Raw genomic sequence first — 20,466 nt, 5'->3', positions numbered from 1 at the left:
TTTATGGTGAGACAGCTGATGACTGATGTCTGTCTGGAAATGTGCACTTTTTTCTTGTTGTTTTTTTGTTTTGGGATTTTTTTTTTGTTTGGTTCGTTGGTTGGTTTGGGGTTTGGGTTTTGTTTTTCGTTGTTGTTCTTGGTTGGTTGGTTTGGTTTTTGTTTTGCTTTGGTTTTGTGGGTGGTTTTGTTTATTTTGTTTGGTTTGTTATTTTCTTTGATTGAGGATTTTTGTTTAGTTGTTTTTTTAACATATTAAAATTTAAAAGAAAAAAGCCAAAAAGTGAATTATGTGGAAATGCATTAAGGGTAGGAGAAGAAATATTGGTCTTCCCCTGTACTTCTATTACCAACACTCTATGATTTCATCTCCCTCGTCATTCAGGAGTTCCCGCCTCTCCTCATTAAATGTCCCTGTCCAAGGACAACTTTCCAGCACTGTGTGGACGTTTGCCCTTCCCAGTGCTCTCAGGTTTCTCCTCCACTTGCTCTTTGGTCATTCAGTGGCCTCTCAGCTGTCTGGTTTCTGCTTTGAGCTTCAGGGAGTTACAAACTTGCCCCATTCTTCAGAGCTCTAATTAACATGGCAGTCAACACGTTCATTGTGTTTATTTCTATCCTCTCCTGTCTCTCTGTCTAAACCAGTTCTTGTGTGGGTGTCCCTTGTGGATGCTGGACCTCATCAGATCCAGCTTACACACACAGCTGAGGAAAGTGTTTTGCTGTTTATTAAACTGATGGAGGAAAAGTGATGCAATCTGTGGTGGCCAATGAGGGAACCGGCAGACTGGGGGTGGGGGTGAGGAGCCAGGTTGTCCATACAGTGTCCAGCCTCAAGGACTGTTCTCCTGCCTGTCCAGATGTATTCAGGAGACCCTCGGGATCAATGTCCAGTGTAGAATGCTGCTGTCACTTCTTCTATACACTGGAAAATGACAGAAAACAAGCTTGAAATAATAAACCTCCTTCATTAAATCTTCTTTGAAACCTTCATCAGCAAGTGTCCCATTGAAACCTCTCCAGTTAGTTCTACATGTCTGGAAGATTTGAATGAAATTAAAGAAAGAAGCATTGCTCGTTAGGTCTTTCTGTGTTTTAATGAGCCCTGTGGCGTATTTGGTGCTGAGTCCATGAACCTCTAGATAGCAAGGACAGACTGAAGAATCTGCTCAAGAAGTCCAAGTCAGAACAAACTCCGAAGTACCTTGAAGCATTAATGGGCCCCACTGAGGGCTGTTACTGACAAAGCCTCCCCAGGGACTCGTTAGAGCAGATAATTGGAGGCAGTGATTGCATCAGGCAAAGGCAAAGTGCAGCAGCTCTGATGCTGAGAAAGCCCTTGGTTTGTCTGATGAAGGACAATGGCCAAGCCTTGAGCCCCTGCCCCTGGGAAGGGAGATCCTGTCCCTCACAGGTGGCGCAGGCTCTTCCTGGGGCTGTGGGGAGTGCGATCCCCAGTGCAGGGCAATGGTGTGACACTCCCTGGGGATGCAAGGAGGCAATGGGGTGCCATGGCCATGACAACCATGTGTCTCCTCTAAGACCTCACTGGCAGGGACATCAGCCATAGCCAAGGGGACAAAGACCTTGGCTCTTTCAGGGACATCCAGCCTTGCCAGTGCCCTTGGCCATCTCCACCACAGTCCATCCTGCACTGTCCCAGGCCTGTGGCTGTTTCCCCACAGGCTGCAGACACCCCATGTGCTTCCCCACCTTGTTCTCAGCCCAGTGTGTCCCCACCTGTGCTGCTGTCTCTCCATCCTCACCAGCTGTTCTTGAAACACAAAGTCATGGCTGATCCAGAGTCCTTCTGAATGACCACAGCACTGCGCTCAGAATGACGTTTCTTTATCCTGAGCTCCACTCTGGACCTCCAGAGCTGCAGTGTCTGATGGTTTTCCTTTCTCATGCTGTTTCCCACTACAAAAAAAAAAAAAAAAGTGCCATCATCTTGGAAAGTGATTTTCAAGAGTTCTTGAGCCACTACTGTCCTTCCCTCTCAATGTTCTACCCCAGCCAGCAACTAAGACCACAATAGCTGCTCACGTACTCCTCCAACCTATTAAGTGCGATATGGAAGATAACCGAAGGGAATGGAGAAACCCGTGGGTTCAGAAACAGCATTTTAATAAGACAATAAAAATAGTATAATATACTACTACTATGTATATAATTAAATGAAATGAAACTTAAAAATTAAAATGATTCTATGAAACACTAGGTCAAAACTCCATGTTTTCATTGTACAGATGAGATGTAAACACATGGCTCAGGGCTCTACCTGGGACCGTGGGATGTGGGTGTGCAAGGCCCAGGGAAGGACAACACTGGGACAACAAATTCCAGCTTCCCCATGGGGCTGCAAGGAGGCACCGAGGCCCCAGTGCCATGAGGACAACATGTCTTCTGCTGGGCCTCAGTGGCAGAGACAACTGCCTTGGCCAAGGGGACAGAGACCTGGGTTCTGTGGGTCCCTTCCAGCCTTACAGCGCCCTTTGCCATCTCCACCACAGGCTGTTCCACATGGTGCTACCCCTGCCCCTCTTTCCCTGCAGGCTGCAGACACCCATCTCGCTTCCCCACCTGCTCTCACCCAGCATTTCTGCACCTTCACTGCTGTGTCTGCACCCTCACTGGCTGTTCTTTGGAACACAAACCATGGGCTGATCCAGCTCCCTCTGGGTCACCTCTTGCCCCACAGCACTGCTCTTCCAGTGACATTTCTTCCTCCTCATATCCAGTCTCCATCTTCCAAGTCACTTTGTGACTTTTTTTCCTCTTCCTTCCTTTTTTTCTGCTACTCCACCATCTCAGAAATTGTCCTTCATGCAGGGAACCCAACCCATTAGGCTTATTGTGGTCTTTTACCTCACCAGAGAGAAGTCACCTCGCCATGATCTTCTAAATCCCACGAGTGCTGCTGGCCTTTCAGCTTCTCTGACACGACCATGTCTCTGCTGCTGTTCCATCATGTTCTTATGTGGAATGGACATGACAACCCATCTCCAAGGTCTCATTCTGGGTAGGGCCTGTGGGCACTTGGGCAGATGTTCTTTCCCAGCCATGTCCCTGCTGCTGGGCTGTCACCTCCAGACACAGAACTGACCCCACTGTCCCCTTCACAGCCATAGTCTTTGAACTCAATTATGAGTTTGTGAGACACAAGTGACCTCATAATACCACACCCATCCGTCACCCTCCTTATGGGCTGTGACCTGACTAGATAAAACTATGTGTGTTTTATCAAACTGATCAAATCTATTTCCTGCTAAAGATCTGAGAGGAGAAGCATTCTTGACAGGAATGTGAAATGTTGAGACCTTTTCTATGTCCTCTCCTGCCCCTTTTATTTTTTTATTTTTTCCTCCTTCCTCGTTGCTAATTGCAAATTCACTAACTGAAGTGCAAAGCCAATCGCACACCCAGAGATGAGATCTTGTTTATTCCAGAGTTGTGCAAGTCTGGATGCTGGAATAAAACCAGCACAACAGATAGAGAAGGAACATCTATTATATCCAAAATCTTATCACTACATTCAGACCTTCCCGGCAGTCCTGAAGAAGCAAGTGTTCATACATTGGCATATTGGTTACATAACCATTTTATCACCACGCATGCTTGTTGAGAAAGGGCCCCGGGCTGACCCCGGTCTCCCATCCTAGGGATGCATATGAGCGCATAAGGAGCAAAGTTCAGCTAAAGGACACTTTATGTAACAGTCTTGAGACAGATGTTAAAACAAGACTCAGCTAATTGTGCAGGCTCCAGAGTGTCTGCGCTGCAAGGACAGTATTCTTTGCAGGTTCTGATTAGGTGTTTTAAAAGTCACTTTTATCTTTGTTAGAGCAGCAGACTGACCAAAACTGAGAGGATTTACATATTTTAGGTTAGCAATTGCAGGCAGGATTCATTCTTTTAGCTGGTAAGGACATCTTCTGTCTTCAAACACCTCTCCAAGGTAAAGACTCATTGAATCATAGAATAAGTCAGGTTTGAAGAGAGCACTGAACATCATCTTGTCTCACTCTCCTGCTCAAGGGAGGGGGCACCAGGTGAGGTTGTTCTAGGCCTTCTGCTGCCTGGAGATGGGTGCAGGAGAATGTGGTCCGGCCCCCTCCCAGGGACAGACATAGGCTGAGCATCCTGTCATTCTCCCAGTTCTCCTTCCTGCCATTCCTGAAGATGGGTTTGACGTCTGACTGTCTGAGGGACCTCTGAACCTCTCTGATCACTCTGACATTTTGAGACCACAAGGGATGCAGGGGCAGGTGTAGGACTGTGTAGAACAGCATGTGATGGGGATGGTAAAGGTGATGGAGCAAATAAGGACACTTGCAATGAGCCTGTCCAAGGCAGCTGAGATAAATCTCAATGGGCCACTGGGGTTTGTCATTGGAGTCACACACAGAAATATCAGGGTTCTGTCAGACATCCACATCTGAGCTGGCCCTGTGGACTCTTAAAACACATTGACATAATCAGGATCAGACACTTTCCCATTTACACACTAAGGCAGGAGTCAAAGTGTCTCTCTGGCCTCCTGTTCCTATTCCCAAAGGTTGGGAGGCACCTCAGCCCCATGGTGTGTCACCATGTTCTGCACTCATCATTGATGTCCCTCATCATCAGGAATGGACATTAGTTAAAGGAAGCACATCCCAGTGCTGCATTCTGGTGGTTTCCTATGGGATATTAATCCCAACATGATGTGACCTCAAGGAACTGTCTGTCTCACAGGCCTTCATGGAACCCCAAGGAACAGCTGATGGTGTTCGTTCTGACTCACGTTCATCTTACCTCACATACATGATGTACATGCTCACATATCATCCGTACAATGCGAACATGAACCTCTGACCTACTTATTCAGTGTGATTCCATGGAGGGACAAAGATGTCTGAGTTGGTACGAGAGGCCAGTGCTGCAAATGATGGCTGTGAGGGGCCAGTCCATGGTGATTGACCTGAGGCTCCTTCTGTGGGGTGTCCAGTGCACAGGGGCACAGCCCAGCCCCTGCTCTGCTGGTCCTGCAGGTCTCTGGCAGGAGCCTGGCTGTGAGAGGACACTGCTGTGTGCCAGCCCTGCACACACACACTGTTCAGCTGTACACTGGGGTTTAATTTGTGGGTGACTTTTGTAGGAATATGCTTAAGAGAAACTTTGCAAGAAGATATAAACCATCATGCACTGCCCTGAGGAGATCACGTTTCTATCTGGAAAGGCTGTTGTGAGGCCAGCACTGTCACAGCAGTGCCCATTGCCTGTCCCTGCCTGCGCCCACAGCACTGACACACAGCAGGACGGTGACCAAGCTGCCAGAGCACTCAGGCCTTGCACCAACCCAAGGGATCAGAAGGAGAGTGTGGGAGTGGAACCAGAACAGCTCTGGAAGAACAAGCGCTGCTGCTCCCTCGTGGATGCTGCCATGCCAGAGCTGTTTTCCCCTCCACCCATGCACAGGAACTGTCCCTGAACATGCAAAAAGGCCTTGCAGGAAGGATATAGTGAAAAACAAGTCACTACAGGAATCTTTATTTTGGTTAGAGACAAGAAGTGTACTGTTCCTCATTTAAACAGCCAGTGGCTATAAAAGAAAAGCAGACAGTGGATTAAAAAGGGGCTGAAAACATCATCGCAATAAGGAAATAACAAATAACAACAGAAAATCCAGATGACAGGTTGAGCCTGTAATTAGCTACATTAAAACTCTTGTGTAGAAGCAGATGGGCAGTACATTGCTTCAGAAAACACTAAGGTATGAGTTTCCTCAGGGCATCCTTGATCTCCTTGTTCCTCATGCTGTAGATGAGGGGGTTCACTGCTGGAGGCACCACTGAGTACAGAACAGACACCACCAGATCCAGGGATGGGGAAGAGATGGAGGGGGGCTTGAGGTAGGCAAACATGGCAGTGCTGACCAACAGAAAGACCACGGCCAGGTGAGGGAGGCAGGTGGAAAAGGCTTTGTGCCGTCCCTGCTCAGAGGGGATCCTCAGCACGGCCCTCAAGATCTGCACATAGGACACCACAATGAACACAAAACAGCCAAAACTGATTAACAGACTAAATACAATAAGCCCAAGTTCCCTGAGGTAGGAGTGTGAGCAGGAGAGCTTGAGGATCTGGGGGATTTCACAGAAGAACTGGCCCACGGCATTGCCCTTGCACAGGGGCAGTGAAAATGTATTGGCCATGTGCAGCAGAGCATTGAGAAACCCAGTGGCCCAGGCAGCTGCTGCCATGTGGACACAAGCTCTGCTGCCCAGGAGGGTCCCGTAGTGCAGGGGTTTGCAGATGGCAACGTAGCGGTCATAGGACATGATGGTGAGGAGACAATACTCTGCTGTGATCAAGAAGAGAAACAAAAAGAGCTGTGTCGCACATCCCAAGTATGAGATGGCCCTGGAATCCCAGAGGGAATTGGCCATGGACTTGGGGACAATGGTGGAGATGGCGCCCAGGTCGAGGAGGGCGAGGTTGAGCAGGAAGAAGTACATGGGGGTGTGGAGGTGCTGGTCCCAGGCTATGGTGGTGATGATGAGGCCGTTGCCCAGGAGGGCAGCCAGGTAGATGCCCAGGAAGAGCCAGAAGTGCAAGAGCTGCAGCTCCCGTGTGTCTGTGAACGGCAGGAGGAGGAACTGGGTGATGGAGCTGCTGTTGGACATTTGCTTTTCCTGAGCACGGGGTGCTGTCATGAGGAGAAAAAAGACAGTGAGAATCCAGGGAAGAGTTCTGCCACAAAAATGATACCAAGTCCCATAGACCCTCCCCTGTCACACACAGACACCCTTTTGTTTTTCTAGGAGAACTTTCTCCAGCACTGTGGCTGCAGCCCTGCTTGGTGCTGGAAAATGTGCAACCAAGAGCAGGGCCTCTGCCCATGGGCCGTCGATAAGTCAGCCCAGCTCTGCAGAAGTGGGGCCACAGGAACGGTGGGGACTGTCCTGGTGCTGCTAACACAGAAGGGCTGTCAGCACTTGCTTTCTCAGTGATAAGGAACAGAGAAGGTGAAGGCAGTTTAGGAGTTCCAGGTTTTTTTACACCTCCCCCCATATTCACTGCAGAGTGTTGTTGGGTGTCAGAAACCCTCAGCATTTCTCCTGCACTCAGGGGGAACAGAGCGAGTCCTGCGAGACCAGAGGGTGCCTGTGGGTCAGTGCAGAGTGAGGGCAGCTGCTCTGTCCCTCTGTCTTGCTCCAGCTGCCCTGGGCTGGCACCTTTCTGAGATGGAGCCTGATCACCCTCCCATGTTACCCTGAAAAGCCACCAGGCACTGCTGAGAGCATAGGGATCCACCACAGACCATGACAGGTCTCACCCTTTCCTAGGGTCTCAGCAACCAACGTTTAGTCCAGGACACACAGCTCATTCCCCAGCCCCACAGACTGCATTGCCCACACCCCACAGGTCAGAGCAAAGCTGGGACACGTGTGCCCATGGACACACCTGCAGGAAAGGACCCACAAGATCAGGCTGTGACTCTGCAGCTGAAACTGCCATCCCCAGAGAGCCTGACAGCAAGAACAAGATCCCAACAGCAGTGACCCAGAGCAGGGCAGCAAGAAGGAAAATGCGGTGAGGGTGGGTGTGAGAGAGGCCAGGGCAGAGGCAGCCGGGCACTCAGACAGCGTCACCCTTCCCCAGCTGTGCAGCCACCTCCCAGACACCAACACTGCCGGGCAGCTGCTCTCAGCCCCTGTGCTCTGCAGAGGAACTGGAGCTCTGGCTGCACAGGAGCTGCTTCATGCCTTGGAGCCCCCGGCCCTGAGGGCAGAGGCTTTGCTGGGTGGGACAGGAGGCCAGGGGGCTGCTCACAGGAGGGATCTGCACTGCAGGGGGTCACAGGGACTTTTCTCTGTTCTCCCTCCCATAACCATTCCGGGTTTGGTTTCCTCTCCTTTCTGATCATTTCCCTGCTGCCTGGAGATTCTCCCCTGGGAGGTGTTTCCCTGTCCATGTCTCTTCCCTGTCAGTGCTCACAGACCATCCCACCCTCTGTGCCCTCCCCCTGGCCCTACAGATCCTGCCTGTTCACAGGGCACTGCCTGGGGGCATCTTCCTGTCTGCAGGCTGGAAAACAGGACAGGTCAGACTAAGGCTGACGGGTCCAGCCAAGGTGATGCAGGTGCTGTGCACAGGCAGAGGGGTGGGGAAGGGATGTCATGAGCCTTCTGGCCGATGTACTGATCACTCAGAGTTGGAGTTCAGGAGTCTCAGTGTCTTGTTTAAGCATGAGAGCGCATTTTCATTTTATCCTTTCCTGCACCCCCCAGCCCTTGGGAGAGGAAACTGAAAAGACAGGCTCAGGAAAGCTCCTTATCTGTCTGGCAATCCTTGCATTGATCTTTTCATTGGGGCATCCACTTGGAAAAATCCTGCAGGTGATCCGGATGTGTGAGCGGCGCTGACCCACACAGCACCCTCTCCACAGCACAAGCACCTTTCCTGCCCTTATCAGGGATGCTCCTTCCCCCCACAGCTTGTCCCCACATCACCATGGGGATCTCCCCCAGACAGGGACCCTGCTCTGCAGGACAGCCCTGGGCACCCCTGGGTGCTCCCCATGCAGTCACCCTCATCAGAAGTTGTCGTCATTCCCTGTTCCTCTGACAGTGCAGCAGGGAAGCCCTGCTCTGAAGTGTGTTTTTCTCCTCTACAACAGAGATACTGTGAGAGAGACCTGACAGATCCTGTAAATCATGCAATGTACCAGCTTAAGGTTTCACTCCAGGAAAAGCATCTTCATTGTCCTACAGCCAGACACTTACCGTGTTAGAACTGTGATTTGTCTCATCGAATCCTTAGCAACCAACCCCCCACATTGCCGTTAATGTCTCTGTGCCTGGCTCCTGCACCCTCGGTGCTGCAGGCAGAGCCCTCAGCCCTGCTGCGTGTGCAGAGGAGCTGCTCCTGGGCAGAGCTGTCTCTCTGCAGCGCTGCCGCTGCCATGAGCTCCCTGTGTCCCAGGAGCCCAGCCCAGCTCAGCAGCACAGGAGCAGCCCTTGATGTCCCTTTCTCTGTCCCCTCTGGGCTCCCTCCAGGTGTCCCTGGGGCTCCAGGGGCACATCCTTTGAAACAACCTGAAGTAATCAGTGATGTTGATTCTCTCTCCTCTGAAGAGACACATCATTGTGTTCTTTGTATTAAACAATGAATTAGTATGAGAATCAACTTTTCTTGTCCCATCATTAGACAGGACACCAGGAATGTTACAGCAAAGGATCTAATTCCTCCAAGCTGGGGGAGGAATATCTTCAGTTGAATGAGTTCAGGCATTTTATTCTTGTTTTATACTCCTAGGCCTAGAGAGACATTCATCAGTCTTTGGCCATGTCATGTCTGTGCTCTGCAGCAAAGCCTTTGCACACATGGGCTCTTGGACACTTGGTACCAGGTTTCTTGTGGCAGGTCAGAGCTGGGCTGGTGCCACAGCGGGGGTGGCTCAGCCCAGATGTGAGGCAATGTCCTCAGCCAGGGACCTGACTGGGGGAGCTGGAGCTGTCAGTGCTACAGACAGAGCTGTGACACGGATGGAATGAACTGCCAGGCAGGGTGGCAGGAGTGAGTTCATCTGGTCTCAATGACAGCAGCCTCCAAGCAGAGCAACAGTCCAGATCAGAAGTCAGTCTAGACCTAGAAGGCAATTCAAGGGCCCCATAATGAGCTGTTTCTACTGCAGGAATTGTTAAAGGACAAACAAAGACCCTGTGTGGACACTGATGAATTTAATAAGGGAAAGAGGTGAGAATCCCTGTGTCCTCTTCACCAGCAATGTGTCCCAGGCATCTGTGGCTGGAGGCAGAACATACAGCAGTGGATGGGGATCAAGTTTGGGTCACCGGACCTAACACAATCCTCTCCAGTCTATGGGACAGCAGGGGCAGCATCCCAGGAGCTGGGACAGCAGGACGATGTCACAGTGAGGCCACTCTCCACCATCTTGGAAAGCTCATGGAGACTGGGGGGACTCCCTGACCACTGGCAGCTCTCTCACAGTGTGTGCACTTTTCAAAATGGCCAATGGGTGAGCAGGGGAACTAAGGGCTGTGCCCCAGAGCATGTCCACTGGGACCCCATTTCTGGGTGTCTGGAAGAGGAGGTGACGGGGTTTGCCCAGGGCAGGTTGTGCCTGTCCATCCTCTTTGCTTTCTCTGAGGAAAGGACAGGGTTGTGGATGTGGGCAGAGTAGTGGTTGTCTGTTACCTGGAAGTCAGCAAGACATTCGGTGTCATGCCCCACAATATTCTTGTGTTCAAAGTAGGATATTCTGGTCTGTGTCAGTGTGCAAGTAGATGGGTAAAAAGCCATCTGGATGGTTGGGCTTGGAAAGGTGCTGTAGAAAGGGAGAAACTTCCCAGTCATGAGGACAGTCCAGCACTGGAAGCTGTTTCCCAGGAGTGTGCACCCACTCTGTCCCAGAAAGTGACCAAGATGTGTTTGGATAAAGCCCTGAGTAATCTGGTCTGACCCTGCTGTGAGCAGGAGGTTGGTCAAGACACCTCCCGAGGTCCCATCCAGCCTGAACTACACTGTCCTTCCTTCCCCTTCATGTTTTCAGTTTAGACAAAGCTCTCAGGTGCTCCCTGAGCACAGGAATAATTCACATGAGGTGCAGGGCTGCTTTACAAGTGCCCCCGAACAGTCCTGACCGCAACTTTTGCATCCGTTTTCATTGGCCCCAATCCAGGGTCTTTTTTGCTGTCCTAACACCCTTCCAGAAAGAACAGCCCATGTTGTTAACCCTTTCAGAGCAGGTTGTTCAAGAGGTGTCAGCATCCATGTACAGAGTCTGCACATCATCCAGGCAGCAAAGCCACTGTTACAGAAATGGAGATGAGGCTCTCGACCAGCTCCTTGCACCCAGATATCAGCGTGACATGTCTGCTGAGATGCCAGGGAACACCTAAAATCTACATGAAGGGTATGTGAGTCCTTGTTGGGCATCCTGGCTTGTCTCCTGACCCATGTGGTGCTTCAGGCTGTGAAGAGAATCAAAACCAGCCATTAGACTGGGGTAGTTCCATTTTACACGTGTCACACAGGGCAGATGAAGGGAGCTCAGAGCTCCAGACTCTGCTGCACGGTTGGGACTGCAGAGACTGGAAATGCAGGTGACAGTGTGTGTCAGTGCACACACATAAAGATTCTGGCTTCCTTTGTGCCTTTGCACTGACCTGGGATCTGTTCCTTGGCCTTCTTTGTCTCAAAAAGAAACTATTCCCCTACACCACCTCCACCTCACAGCAGGGAAAAAAGACAAAAGTTATGAAAGATGAATGATTTTGTGTTAATTCCGTCCAAGAGGTGTACTCTTTATATGATTACAAAAAAAAAAAAAAAAAAAGGGAGAGAAAAAGCATTGTTCTAAGAACTTCTTTCAAGACACAACTGCTGAGGTGTAGTAGATGTTTTGAAAAGCAAGAATGACTGTTAGCAATGAAATGAAAGACATTTAGTTTATCTTTATCATCATCATCATCATCAGTGAGAATAAGGAGTTCCCTGTTACTGTTACTGGTGACAGTACCAGAGTTCAAAAACATCCTTCAGAGCATCTCCATTTTTCCTGGGCTCCAAAGCTCATCCTGCTCAGGTTTTGAAAGGATTGCTGCAAACCCCTGTGACCCAAATCTCTACAACTGTCTCTGCTCAACAGCCTTTTACTCCAGAAGGGGAAAACTGCCAATGCAGGAACCAAACCAGTGCCCAACCTGCCTGGAGAGCCAGGACAGTTGTGCCACACAACAGCAGCCTCTGAGGGAAGCTGGAGGTGATGGGATTGAAATGGTTTCAACCCAAATCATAGAATCATAGAATCATTTAGGCTGGAAAGGACCCTTAAGAACATGGAGTCAAACCGTAAGTCAAACATCGCCAAGACCACAACTAAACCATGTCCTAAAGCACCATATCTCCACGTTTTTTAAACACCTCCAGCAATGGAAGCTCCAATTCTGAGCTGGCAGGACAACATTGGCTGCAGTTGGACATAAGATACTGGTCATGGCTGTGAGTTCAGCCCTCGCTGGCAGAATGTCTCACACCCTCACTGAGGAGGGCAGGGGGCTGGGAGATGGGAGCACGTTTCATTTTCCAGATCCCAGCACAGAGCCCAAACCATCCTGCCCTTGGACTCTGGATCCCATTTCCTGAGGTGCAAAGCTGGTGGGACTTCTGTGGATAATCATGTTAAAAGGCATGAAAAGTCCTTCAAATGTTTGTGTAATTTGTCTAGGAATGTCAGTTTTATATGCTTATATTTAAATAGCTGTAAAAGAGTACTCTGCACCTCTGGTAGCTCTGAAGTGGTTCAGATGAAGGGTGGTCTTGCAGAAGTCATCCTGTTCCTCCCCAGGTGATGGACACTGCTCATGTGCCTCTGCAGAGAGTGGCAGGAGCTGGATCCCCTTCTCGGGACAGACTCCTTCCAGGAGAGACACAGACACAGGGGGAACTCATCAGGTTTTCATGGCATCTCACTCGGCATCAGTTTCTATGTAATTGGTGATTTCATTTCTGCACAGATGATCATAAAGAGACAACTTTTTAGTGAGACATGGTCATAAAGGGGCTGTTATGGACAAGAAAGCTCACCATGAACTCTGGAGAGAGCGAGGAAATTTATAATAAGCACCAGGAAGAACCAAGAAGCTCGAGGTCTCTTCTGAAGAGCAGAAGGCCCTGAGCAGCTGTGATTGGCCATTGTAGGTGTGGGAGAGGGTCAGGGCATGTCAGGGAGAAGCAATGAGATGGCTGATGGCTTCAGTGAACCCTTCCAGCCATGTCTGAGCCCAGAAATGGAAAGTAGTTGAAGTGTGCAGGTGGAGGAGAACCTGAAGAAGATTTTCCTGGAAATACGGAAGGAAGAAAGGCCTCTCTTGGGCTAATCATATATGGCAGGAGAAGAGGTACTCAGGAGAAGAGCAACACCCTCCATGCTGCAACCTCTTTTCAGACAGTTGTAGAGAGAGAGAAGGTCTCCCCTCAGCCTCCTTTTCTCCAGGCTAAACAACCCCTTGTCCCTCAGCTGCTCCTTAGAAGTCTTGTGCTCCAGACCCTCAACAGCCTTGTCCCCCTCCTCTGCACTCACTCCAGCACCTCAAGGCTTTTGCAATAGTGAGGAGCCCAAAACTGAACCAAGAGTTTGAGTTGTGGCCTCACCAGCATCAAGTACAAGGAGACAGTAACTGCCCGGTTTCTGTCCACTACTCTATTCTTGATACAAGCCAGGAGGCCATTGGCCTTTTTGGCCACCTGGGCACACACTGGCTCATGTTCAGCTGCTGTCAATCAATACTCCCAGATTTTGCCTCTCTGCTTCTGCCTCTTTGTTTTCTTCTTCGCCTGTCTATTCTGACATGAAAGATCTCTCCATGGAAAAGACTCATGGAATCCTACAATAACCCAGGTTGGAAGAGACCCCTGAACACCATCTCTGTCCCACTGACCTTTATGGCACCCCAAGGAATAGCTGACAGCATTTGTGCTCCCTTGGGTTATCTCACCGCATGCACACAGTGGACATGCACATGATGTGTATGTTTACAACTCATCTGCACAATGAAAACAGGGACTTTTGACCTAGTGTTTCATAGAATCTTAGAATGTCCTGAGTTGGAAGGACCCACAAGGATCATGGAGTCCAACTCCTGTCCCTGCACAGGACACCCCACAGGTCACCCCGTGTGTCTGAGGACGTTGTCCAGTCTCTTCTTGAACACTGCCAGGTTGGGGCCGTGACACCTCCCTAGGGAGCCTGTTCAGTGTCCAGCACCTCTGGGTGAAGAACCTTTTCCTCATGTGCAACAGACCCTTCCCTGGCACATATTTCTTCTGTTCCCTTGGGTTCTCTCACTGGTCACCAGTGAGAAGAGATCAATAACTTCCCTTCCTTCTCCCCTTGTGAGGAAGCTGTAGCCACCATGAGGTCTCCTTTGAGTCTTTTCTTAGGCTCTGATGCTCAGAAACCCCTTGGTTTGCTTTCTGAAACAGAAAGGAGAAGCCATGACCTGCAGGCAATGGGAAGGGGGATCCTGTCCCTCACACACGGCTCAGGGCTCTTCCTGGGTCAGTGGGATGTGGGTGTGCAAGGCCCAGGGAAGGACAACACTGGTACAACAACTTCCAGCTTCCCCATGGGGCTGCAAGGAGGCAATGAGGCCCCAGTGCCATGAGGACAACTTGTCCTCTCCTGGGCCTTGCACCAACACAAGGGATCAGAAAGAGAGTGTGGGAGTGGAACCAGAACAGCTCTGGAAGAACAAGCGCTGCTGCTCCCTGGCAGTGCTGCCATGATGGACTCTTTTCCCTCCTCCCATGGACACAGAAACTGTCCCTGCAGCTCCATAAGGCCTTGCGGGAAGGATATAGTGAAAAACAAGTCACTAAAGAGCCCTTTATTTTGCGTAAAGACAAGGAGAACATGGCTTCTCATTTACACAGCCAGTGGTTATAACAGAAAAGAAGACAGAGAATTTAGAAATGGGATGACAAAAAAAGCTACCAACAACAACAGAAAAACCAGATGACAGGCTGAGCCTGTAATTAGTTACACTAAAATTCCTATGTAGAAGCAGATGGGCAGTTTATTGCTTCAGAAAACACTAAGATATGAGTTTCCTCAGGGCATACTTGAGCTCCTGGTTCCTCATGCTGTAGATGAGGGGGTTCACTGCTGGAGGCACCACCGAGTACAGAACAGGCACCACCGAGCACAGAACTGACACCACCAGGTCCAGGGATGGAGAGGAGATGGAGGGGGGCTTCAGGTAGGCAAACATGACAGTGCTGACAACCAGGGAGACCACGGCCAGGTGAGGGAGGCAGGTGGAAAAGGCTTTGTGCCGTCCCTGCTCAGAGGGGATCCTCAGCACGGCCCTCAAGATCTGCACATAGGACACCACAATGAACACAAAACAAATAAAAGCTAAAGAGGCACTGACCGCCATAATCCCAAGTTCCCTGAGGTAGGAGTGTGAGCAGGAGAGCTTGAGGATCTGGGGGATTTCACAGAAGAACTGTCCCAGGGCATTGCCCTTGCACAGGGGCACTGAAAATGTATTGGCTGTTTGCAGCAGAGCATTGAGAAACCCAGTGGCCCAGGCAGCTGCTGCCATGTGGACACAAGCTCTGCTGCCCAGGAGGGTCCCGTAGTGCAGGGGTTTGCAGATGGCAACGTAGCGGTTGTAGGACATGACTGTGAGGAGACAATACTCTGCTATGATTAAAGAGAAAAAAAAAAAAGAGCTGGGCACCACATCCTGCATAGGAGATGTTCCAGGTTTCCCAGAGGGAATTGGCCATGGACTTGGGGACAGTGGTGGAGATGCAGCCCAGGTCAATGAGGGTGAGGTTGAGGAGGAAGAAGTACATGGGGGTGTGGAGGTGCTGGTCCCAGACTATGGTGGTGATGATGAGGCCGTTGCCCAGGAGGGCAGCCAGGTAGATGCCCAGGAAGAGCCAGAAGTGCAAGAGCTGCAGCTCCCGTGTGTCTGTGAACGGTAGGAGGAGGAACTGGGTGATGGAGCTGCTGTTGGACATTTGCTGCCTCGGGGCTTGAGGGCCTGCGTGAGGAGGAAAAGGCAGTGACAAGTTAGGGGAGAATTCTCTGAGGAAAATAAACATGCTGTTTCTCATGGAAAGCCCCATCCCTGATGGAGGGATGTTTCAACTCATTCTCTCTTTCTACCAGCTGAGAAAAACAGTTCATCACAGTTTAAAATGCAGCTTGGAGATCTAATTTCTATGAACACACCTCTGGGTCAAGACCCCCTAAATTGGTGTGGGGCAAGACCCCCTGAGTTGGTATCAGAACAAGAAGTGACCCACACTCCCACCCCAACCCCAGAGAGCAAGAGCACCAGGGACAGGTGGAGAAACAGGGAAGGACACTGCAGTGCTACCAGCAAATAAAGCAAGGACAGAAAGGCAGACGGGCATGCTGTGGAACCTTCTCCTGACCCGGCTGTGCTGCTGCCACTCACATAATGACACTGTAGAGCAAGCACTTTTAGCACCTTTTTTGTGTACCACGTTCCAGGAACCCTTCACCTGGAGGTCCAGCTGCTGAGGTGGAGACGCATGACCTGGACCCCACGGCTTTGGGGCAGAGGGTCTGCTGGGGAGGAGAGGAGATACCCCGCGGCATCCCTGAGCTGTCTGGGTGGGCAGAACGTGGATCTAGGAAAAGAAAACAGAGGGGACTGTCCATGACCTGTGTCCCAGGCCACACTGGACAGAGCTGCCCCCATGCCTTTTGTGGCACCCAGTGGGGCTCTATGGAGCCAGAGGGTCACCGTGCAGGCCAGGCGGGAGCTCTGGGGCCATACAGACCCCTCTGGCCCCTCTCCAGATGGTCCATGTCTGTCCTGTGCTGGGGACCCAGAGCCGGATGCAGCACTGCAGGGGGGTCTCACCAGAGCAGGGCAGAAGAGGCAGAACCAGCTCCCTCCAACTGCTGGCCACACTCCTTTGATGCAGCCCCAGATACAGTTGGCCTTGTGTATTGTGTTCAGTTCTGGGCCCCTCAGGTCAGGAAAGAGATTGAAGTGCTGGAGCGGGTCCAGAGAAGAGCAACAAGACTGGGGAAGGGACTGGAACACAAGCCCTATGGGGAGAGGCTGAGGGAGCTGGGCTTGTTTAGTCTGGAGAAGAGGAGGCTTAGAGCTGAGCTCAGCACTCTCTAGAACTACCTGAAGGGCAGTTCTAGCCAGGTGGGGATTGGGCTCTTCTCCCAGGCAGTCAGCAATAGGACAAGGGGCCATGGGCTTCAACTCTGCCAGGGGAAGTTGAGGCTGGAGATTAGAAAGAAATTCTTTACAGAGAGAGTGGTCAGGCATTGGAATGGCTGCCCAGGGAGGTGCTGGACTCACCAGCCCTCGAGGTTTTTAAGCTGAGACTGGACATGGCGCTTAGTGCCACGATCTAGTCAATGGACTGGAGTTGGACCAAGGGTTGGACTGGATGATCTCTGAGGTCTTTTCCAACCCAGTCGATTCTGCGATTCTGGGTTGCAAGGGCACATTGCCGGCTCATGTCATGACACACTGTGGACCATAACTACTCTCTTCAAGGATGCAATTCCCCCAAACAGCACAGGAAATAGCTGATACCTCAGCATAGAAATGACATACTCGTTAACAATATGGACAGAATTTAGATGAACTAGCTCAGGCACCCTGTATTGCCTCCCTGCAAATGCCCACAATTATCAGAAAAGATAGATAATAGGACACAGACTTATTTATTTCTGCAGAACGAGATGACCAGTGTTTTTACTGGTGGTGTGAGTTAGCACTGGGACTCCATCAGGAGATGCAGCACGTATTTACTGTTCTCATTCAGTAGCTGAGGTCGGAAGTAACCACATGCAATGACCAGCAAATGCCCAGCAGCAGCATTGAACACTTTGGGCTCATCACCTGTACTGAGTCCATGGGACATCAGAATTGTGACAGTAAGACACGAATCAGTTCACAAGGCTGGCACCTTCATCCGCGAAGTCATCCTCTATTACATGCCACAGTAATTGAAGCTACTACACTGTGCTTCCCAATCACAATTCACATCCAGAACCATCCAGCAGTCCACGTCACTTGTCTGAAAATAACACAGTGCTCTGTTTCAGTCCTCTGTCCATGAGGGTGCGAGGAAAACTGATTGTTATCAGGCACGAGCTGGGAATCAAAGGCTGGTGGTAAAAATCTGGCTTAGGTTTTGAAGTCAATGGGAGGTTTGCCTGACTTCCAGTGAAACCAAGGTGTCACTACTTCTGTCCCCATGGTGAAACAGACTCCTACTTTTGCTTCAAAGAAAGCCTGTCTGGTTTTATCTGCATGAAAAAAGACAAAAATACACCAGTAACTGGTTCATGGGAACTGTAAATAGTTCAGAATATTCACTGACATTACATGTTATTTTTATGGATTATGGCTAAGGTTATATCTTTATGGGACGCTGACTACAAATAAGAGATCTGTTGTGGATCCGTTGTGAAAAGGTTTAAGGCAATTGACTTGAATATTTGCTTTGAAATTGCTCAAAGAGCAAGCAGTCACCTGGAAGATTTTAATTTTGACTGCTTCTGCTTTGTGTGTCATCTATTAGAGAGCTAAGTTATGTGTGTTGAATTATTTATCGTATTTAAATATGCTGTGACGTTATTTGTATTCTGAAGTTATTTTGAAAAGAGCTGATGAATTGTATCACTGTCCTAATTGACGAATATTGACTTAGCAGAGGTCAAGGCTGCCTCTGAGATAGACATGGATCAGGTGGATGACATTTGACAAACACTTAACATTACAGGTGTGATTCAGGGAGATCCCATCTGCTGGTTTAGTGGTATATAAAAAGCTGTGCTCATGTTTTTGTGACGGTAGTGTATTGGAAAAGTAAAATGTCACGAGTTTGCCGGTTTGACAAATAGATGGAAGAGACTTGCCCAGGTTGGCCTAAAGTGCAGCCAATCCTGCCTGTGTGCCATCTCCCTCCACATTCTCTGAGCAGGACTGAAAGCACTTCTGGAAGTTTCCACGGTTTTTTGTGTGGTGTGTTTGGTTTTTTACTTGCAGTCACTTCTGCGAGGCTGTGGAATTTTGTTTAGCATGGTTCTTCTCCTCGGGCTTTGACCCGCGGTGAGGTATCCCATTGTTTTACAAAGGGAAAGGGGAGGAAAAGAACAGTGCACGTACTACTGCTCCTGTGGTGGGAACACTTGGTTCATCTGTTCATCTTGCATAAGTTTACAGGCTTGGAGCCCAAGCAACCGCCCCACATCTCTTCTGTGACATGAGGAGATGCATCTTCCTTTGCCCCCTTATAGGAAATCCAGAGATGGAGGCAGAGACTGAGAGACCGGCAGAGGAGGCACAAAAGGGGAGGAAAAGGGGCTGGAGGGAGAAGGACGGAGCTGAACTCAATACTGGTGAGGCTGCACCTCGAATCCTGGGGCAGTTTTGGGCCCCTCACTACAGGAAAGGCCTTGAGGTGCTGGAGCGAGTGCAGAGAAGGGAACGGAGCTGGTGAGGGGCTGGAGCACAAGTGTGATGGAGCGGCTGAGGGACCTGGGGGGTTCAGCTGGAGAACAGGAGCTGAGGGGAGACCTTCTGATCTCTGAACTGCCTGAAAGGAGCTTGGAGCCAGGGGGGTCGGGCTCTGCTCCCCAGGAACAAGCGCCAGGAGCAGAGGAAACGGCCTCAAGTTGCGCCAGGGGAGGTTGAGGTTGGATCTGGGAACAATTCCTTCCCCAAAGGGCTGTGGGGCATTGAACAGGCTGCCCAGGGCAGTGCTGGAGTCACCAGCCCTGGAGGGCTGGACAGACACAGAGATGAGTCTCTCAGGGACACGGTTTGGTGCCAGTGTTTGGTTAATGTTTGAACCCCATCTTGAGGGTCCCTTCCAACCAAAGTGATTCTATGATTCTATGGTATTGTGTGGGGCAATACAGCAGAGGAAGTGTTTGAGAAAGGAAGAAGAATAACCCAGATTCTTCTGGAAGCTGGTTTTGCCATAAAATAAAGGTCAAAGGACCTGCACAGGAGATCTAGATCTGAGAAATAAAATAGCAAGATGGGCATTGTCAGAGCCCACTGGATATGATCAATTTGCTATTTACAAATTTGTTGCCACCAACTAATGAAAAAGAATCACAAGCTTTCTTAGGTGTTGTGTGTTTTTGGAGAAGGCATCTTCCAAGTTACAGTCTGGTCATAAGCCCTCTCTATCGAGTGACTCGGGAGAAAGATGGTTTTGGGTGGGGCCCTGAGAATCAAGAAGCTGTTGAGCAAATTAAATGGGAGATAGTTCGTGCCCTTGGGCCAGTCTAGACAGGACAAGATGAGAAAACACGCTTTACACCACGCGTCCTACAACTGATGTTACATGGAGCAGACGGGTTGTCCTGCTAATGCAATGGGCTTGAATGGGAAACCCTGATGGCCCCAGGTTCTTGGAAGTGATCCTGGACTGGCCAGAGGCCTGAAGCGTTGGAGTATCACCAGAGAAGGAGATGCATGATGAAGAGGCTCCACTATGTAATAAATTACCAGAAAAAGAGAAGCAACTTGCCCTGTTTAGAGATGCGTCCTGTCGTATTGTGAGAAAACATTGGACATGGAAAGCTGCTGTGTGGAGTCCCACACGACAAGTCACAGAAACTGCCAAAGGACAAGGTGACTCGTCAGTGTGCAGTGGTGAAAGCCATCCAGCTGGCTTCGGACATTGCTGCACAAGTGAAACGGCTGTTGCTTTCACTCTGCACTGACCCATGGATGCATGTGAGGGAGGCTACATGACCCATGCAAATGCCCTGGGAGGGTGGCTACAGGAATGGAAGAGGAGCAACCGGCAGTACACAGGCAAACCCGTCTGGGACAATGCACACCGGGACGCAGACAGAGACGCATGTACAGTCAGATCTTGTTCAGGAAGGAGCGCAGAGCCGGTTGAGCAGAGAGCTGAGCCAGGC

At 50.2% G+C, this 20,466-nt stretch overlaps 1 protein-coding gene and 1 long non-coding RNA gene across 3 annotated transcripts in view; both read right to left on the bottom strand.

Moving 5' to 3' along the window:
- LOC135576705 (uncharacterized) overlaps positions 1-20,466 on the bottom strand; it is an 86,377-nt gene that overhangs the window by 57,801 nt on the left and 8,110 nt on the right. The window lies entirely within an intron of this gene.
- On the bottom strand, positions 5,569-6,283 carry LOC135576633 (olfactory receptor 14J1-like; the record flags this gene model as incomplete). Its single annotated transcript, XM_065043335.1, has 2 exons — positions 5,569-5,583; positions 5,831-6,283. Coding segments are annotated over 2 exons (468 nt in total), but the record flags the coding sequence as incomplete, so codon positions are not given.

The sequence above is a fragment of the Columba livia genome, chromosome 29 (genome assembly GCF_036013475.1).
Source record: "Columba livia isolate bColLiv1 breed racing homer chromosome 29, bColLiv1.pat.W.v2, whole genome shotgun sequence".
In the NCBI taxonomy this organism is placed as follows: Eukaryota; Metazoa; Chordata; class Aves; order Columbiformes; family Columbidae; genus Columba; species Columba livia.
The sequence above is the reverse complement of the archived record's forward strand: the minus strand, read 5'-3'. Positions and strand labels throughout refer to the sequence as shown.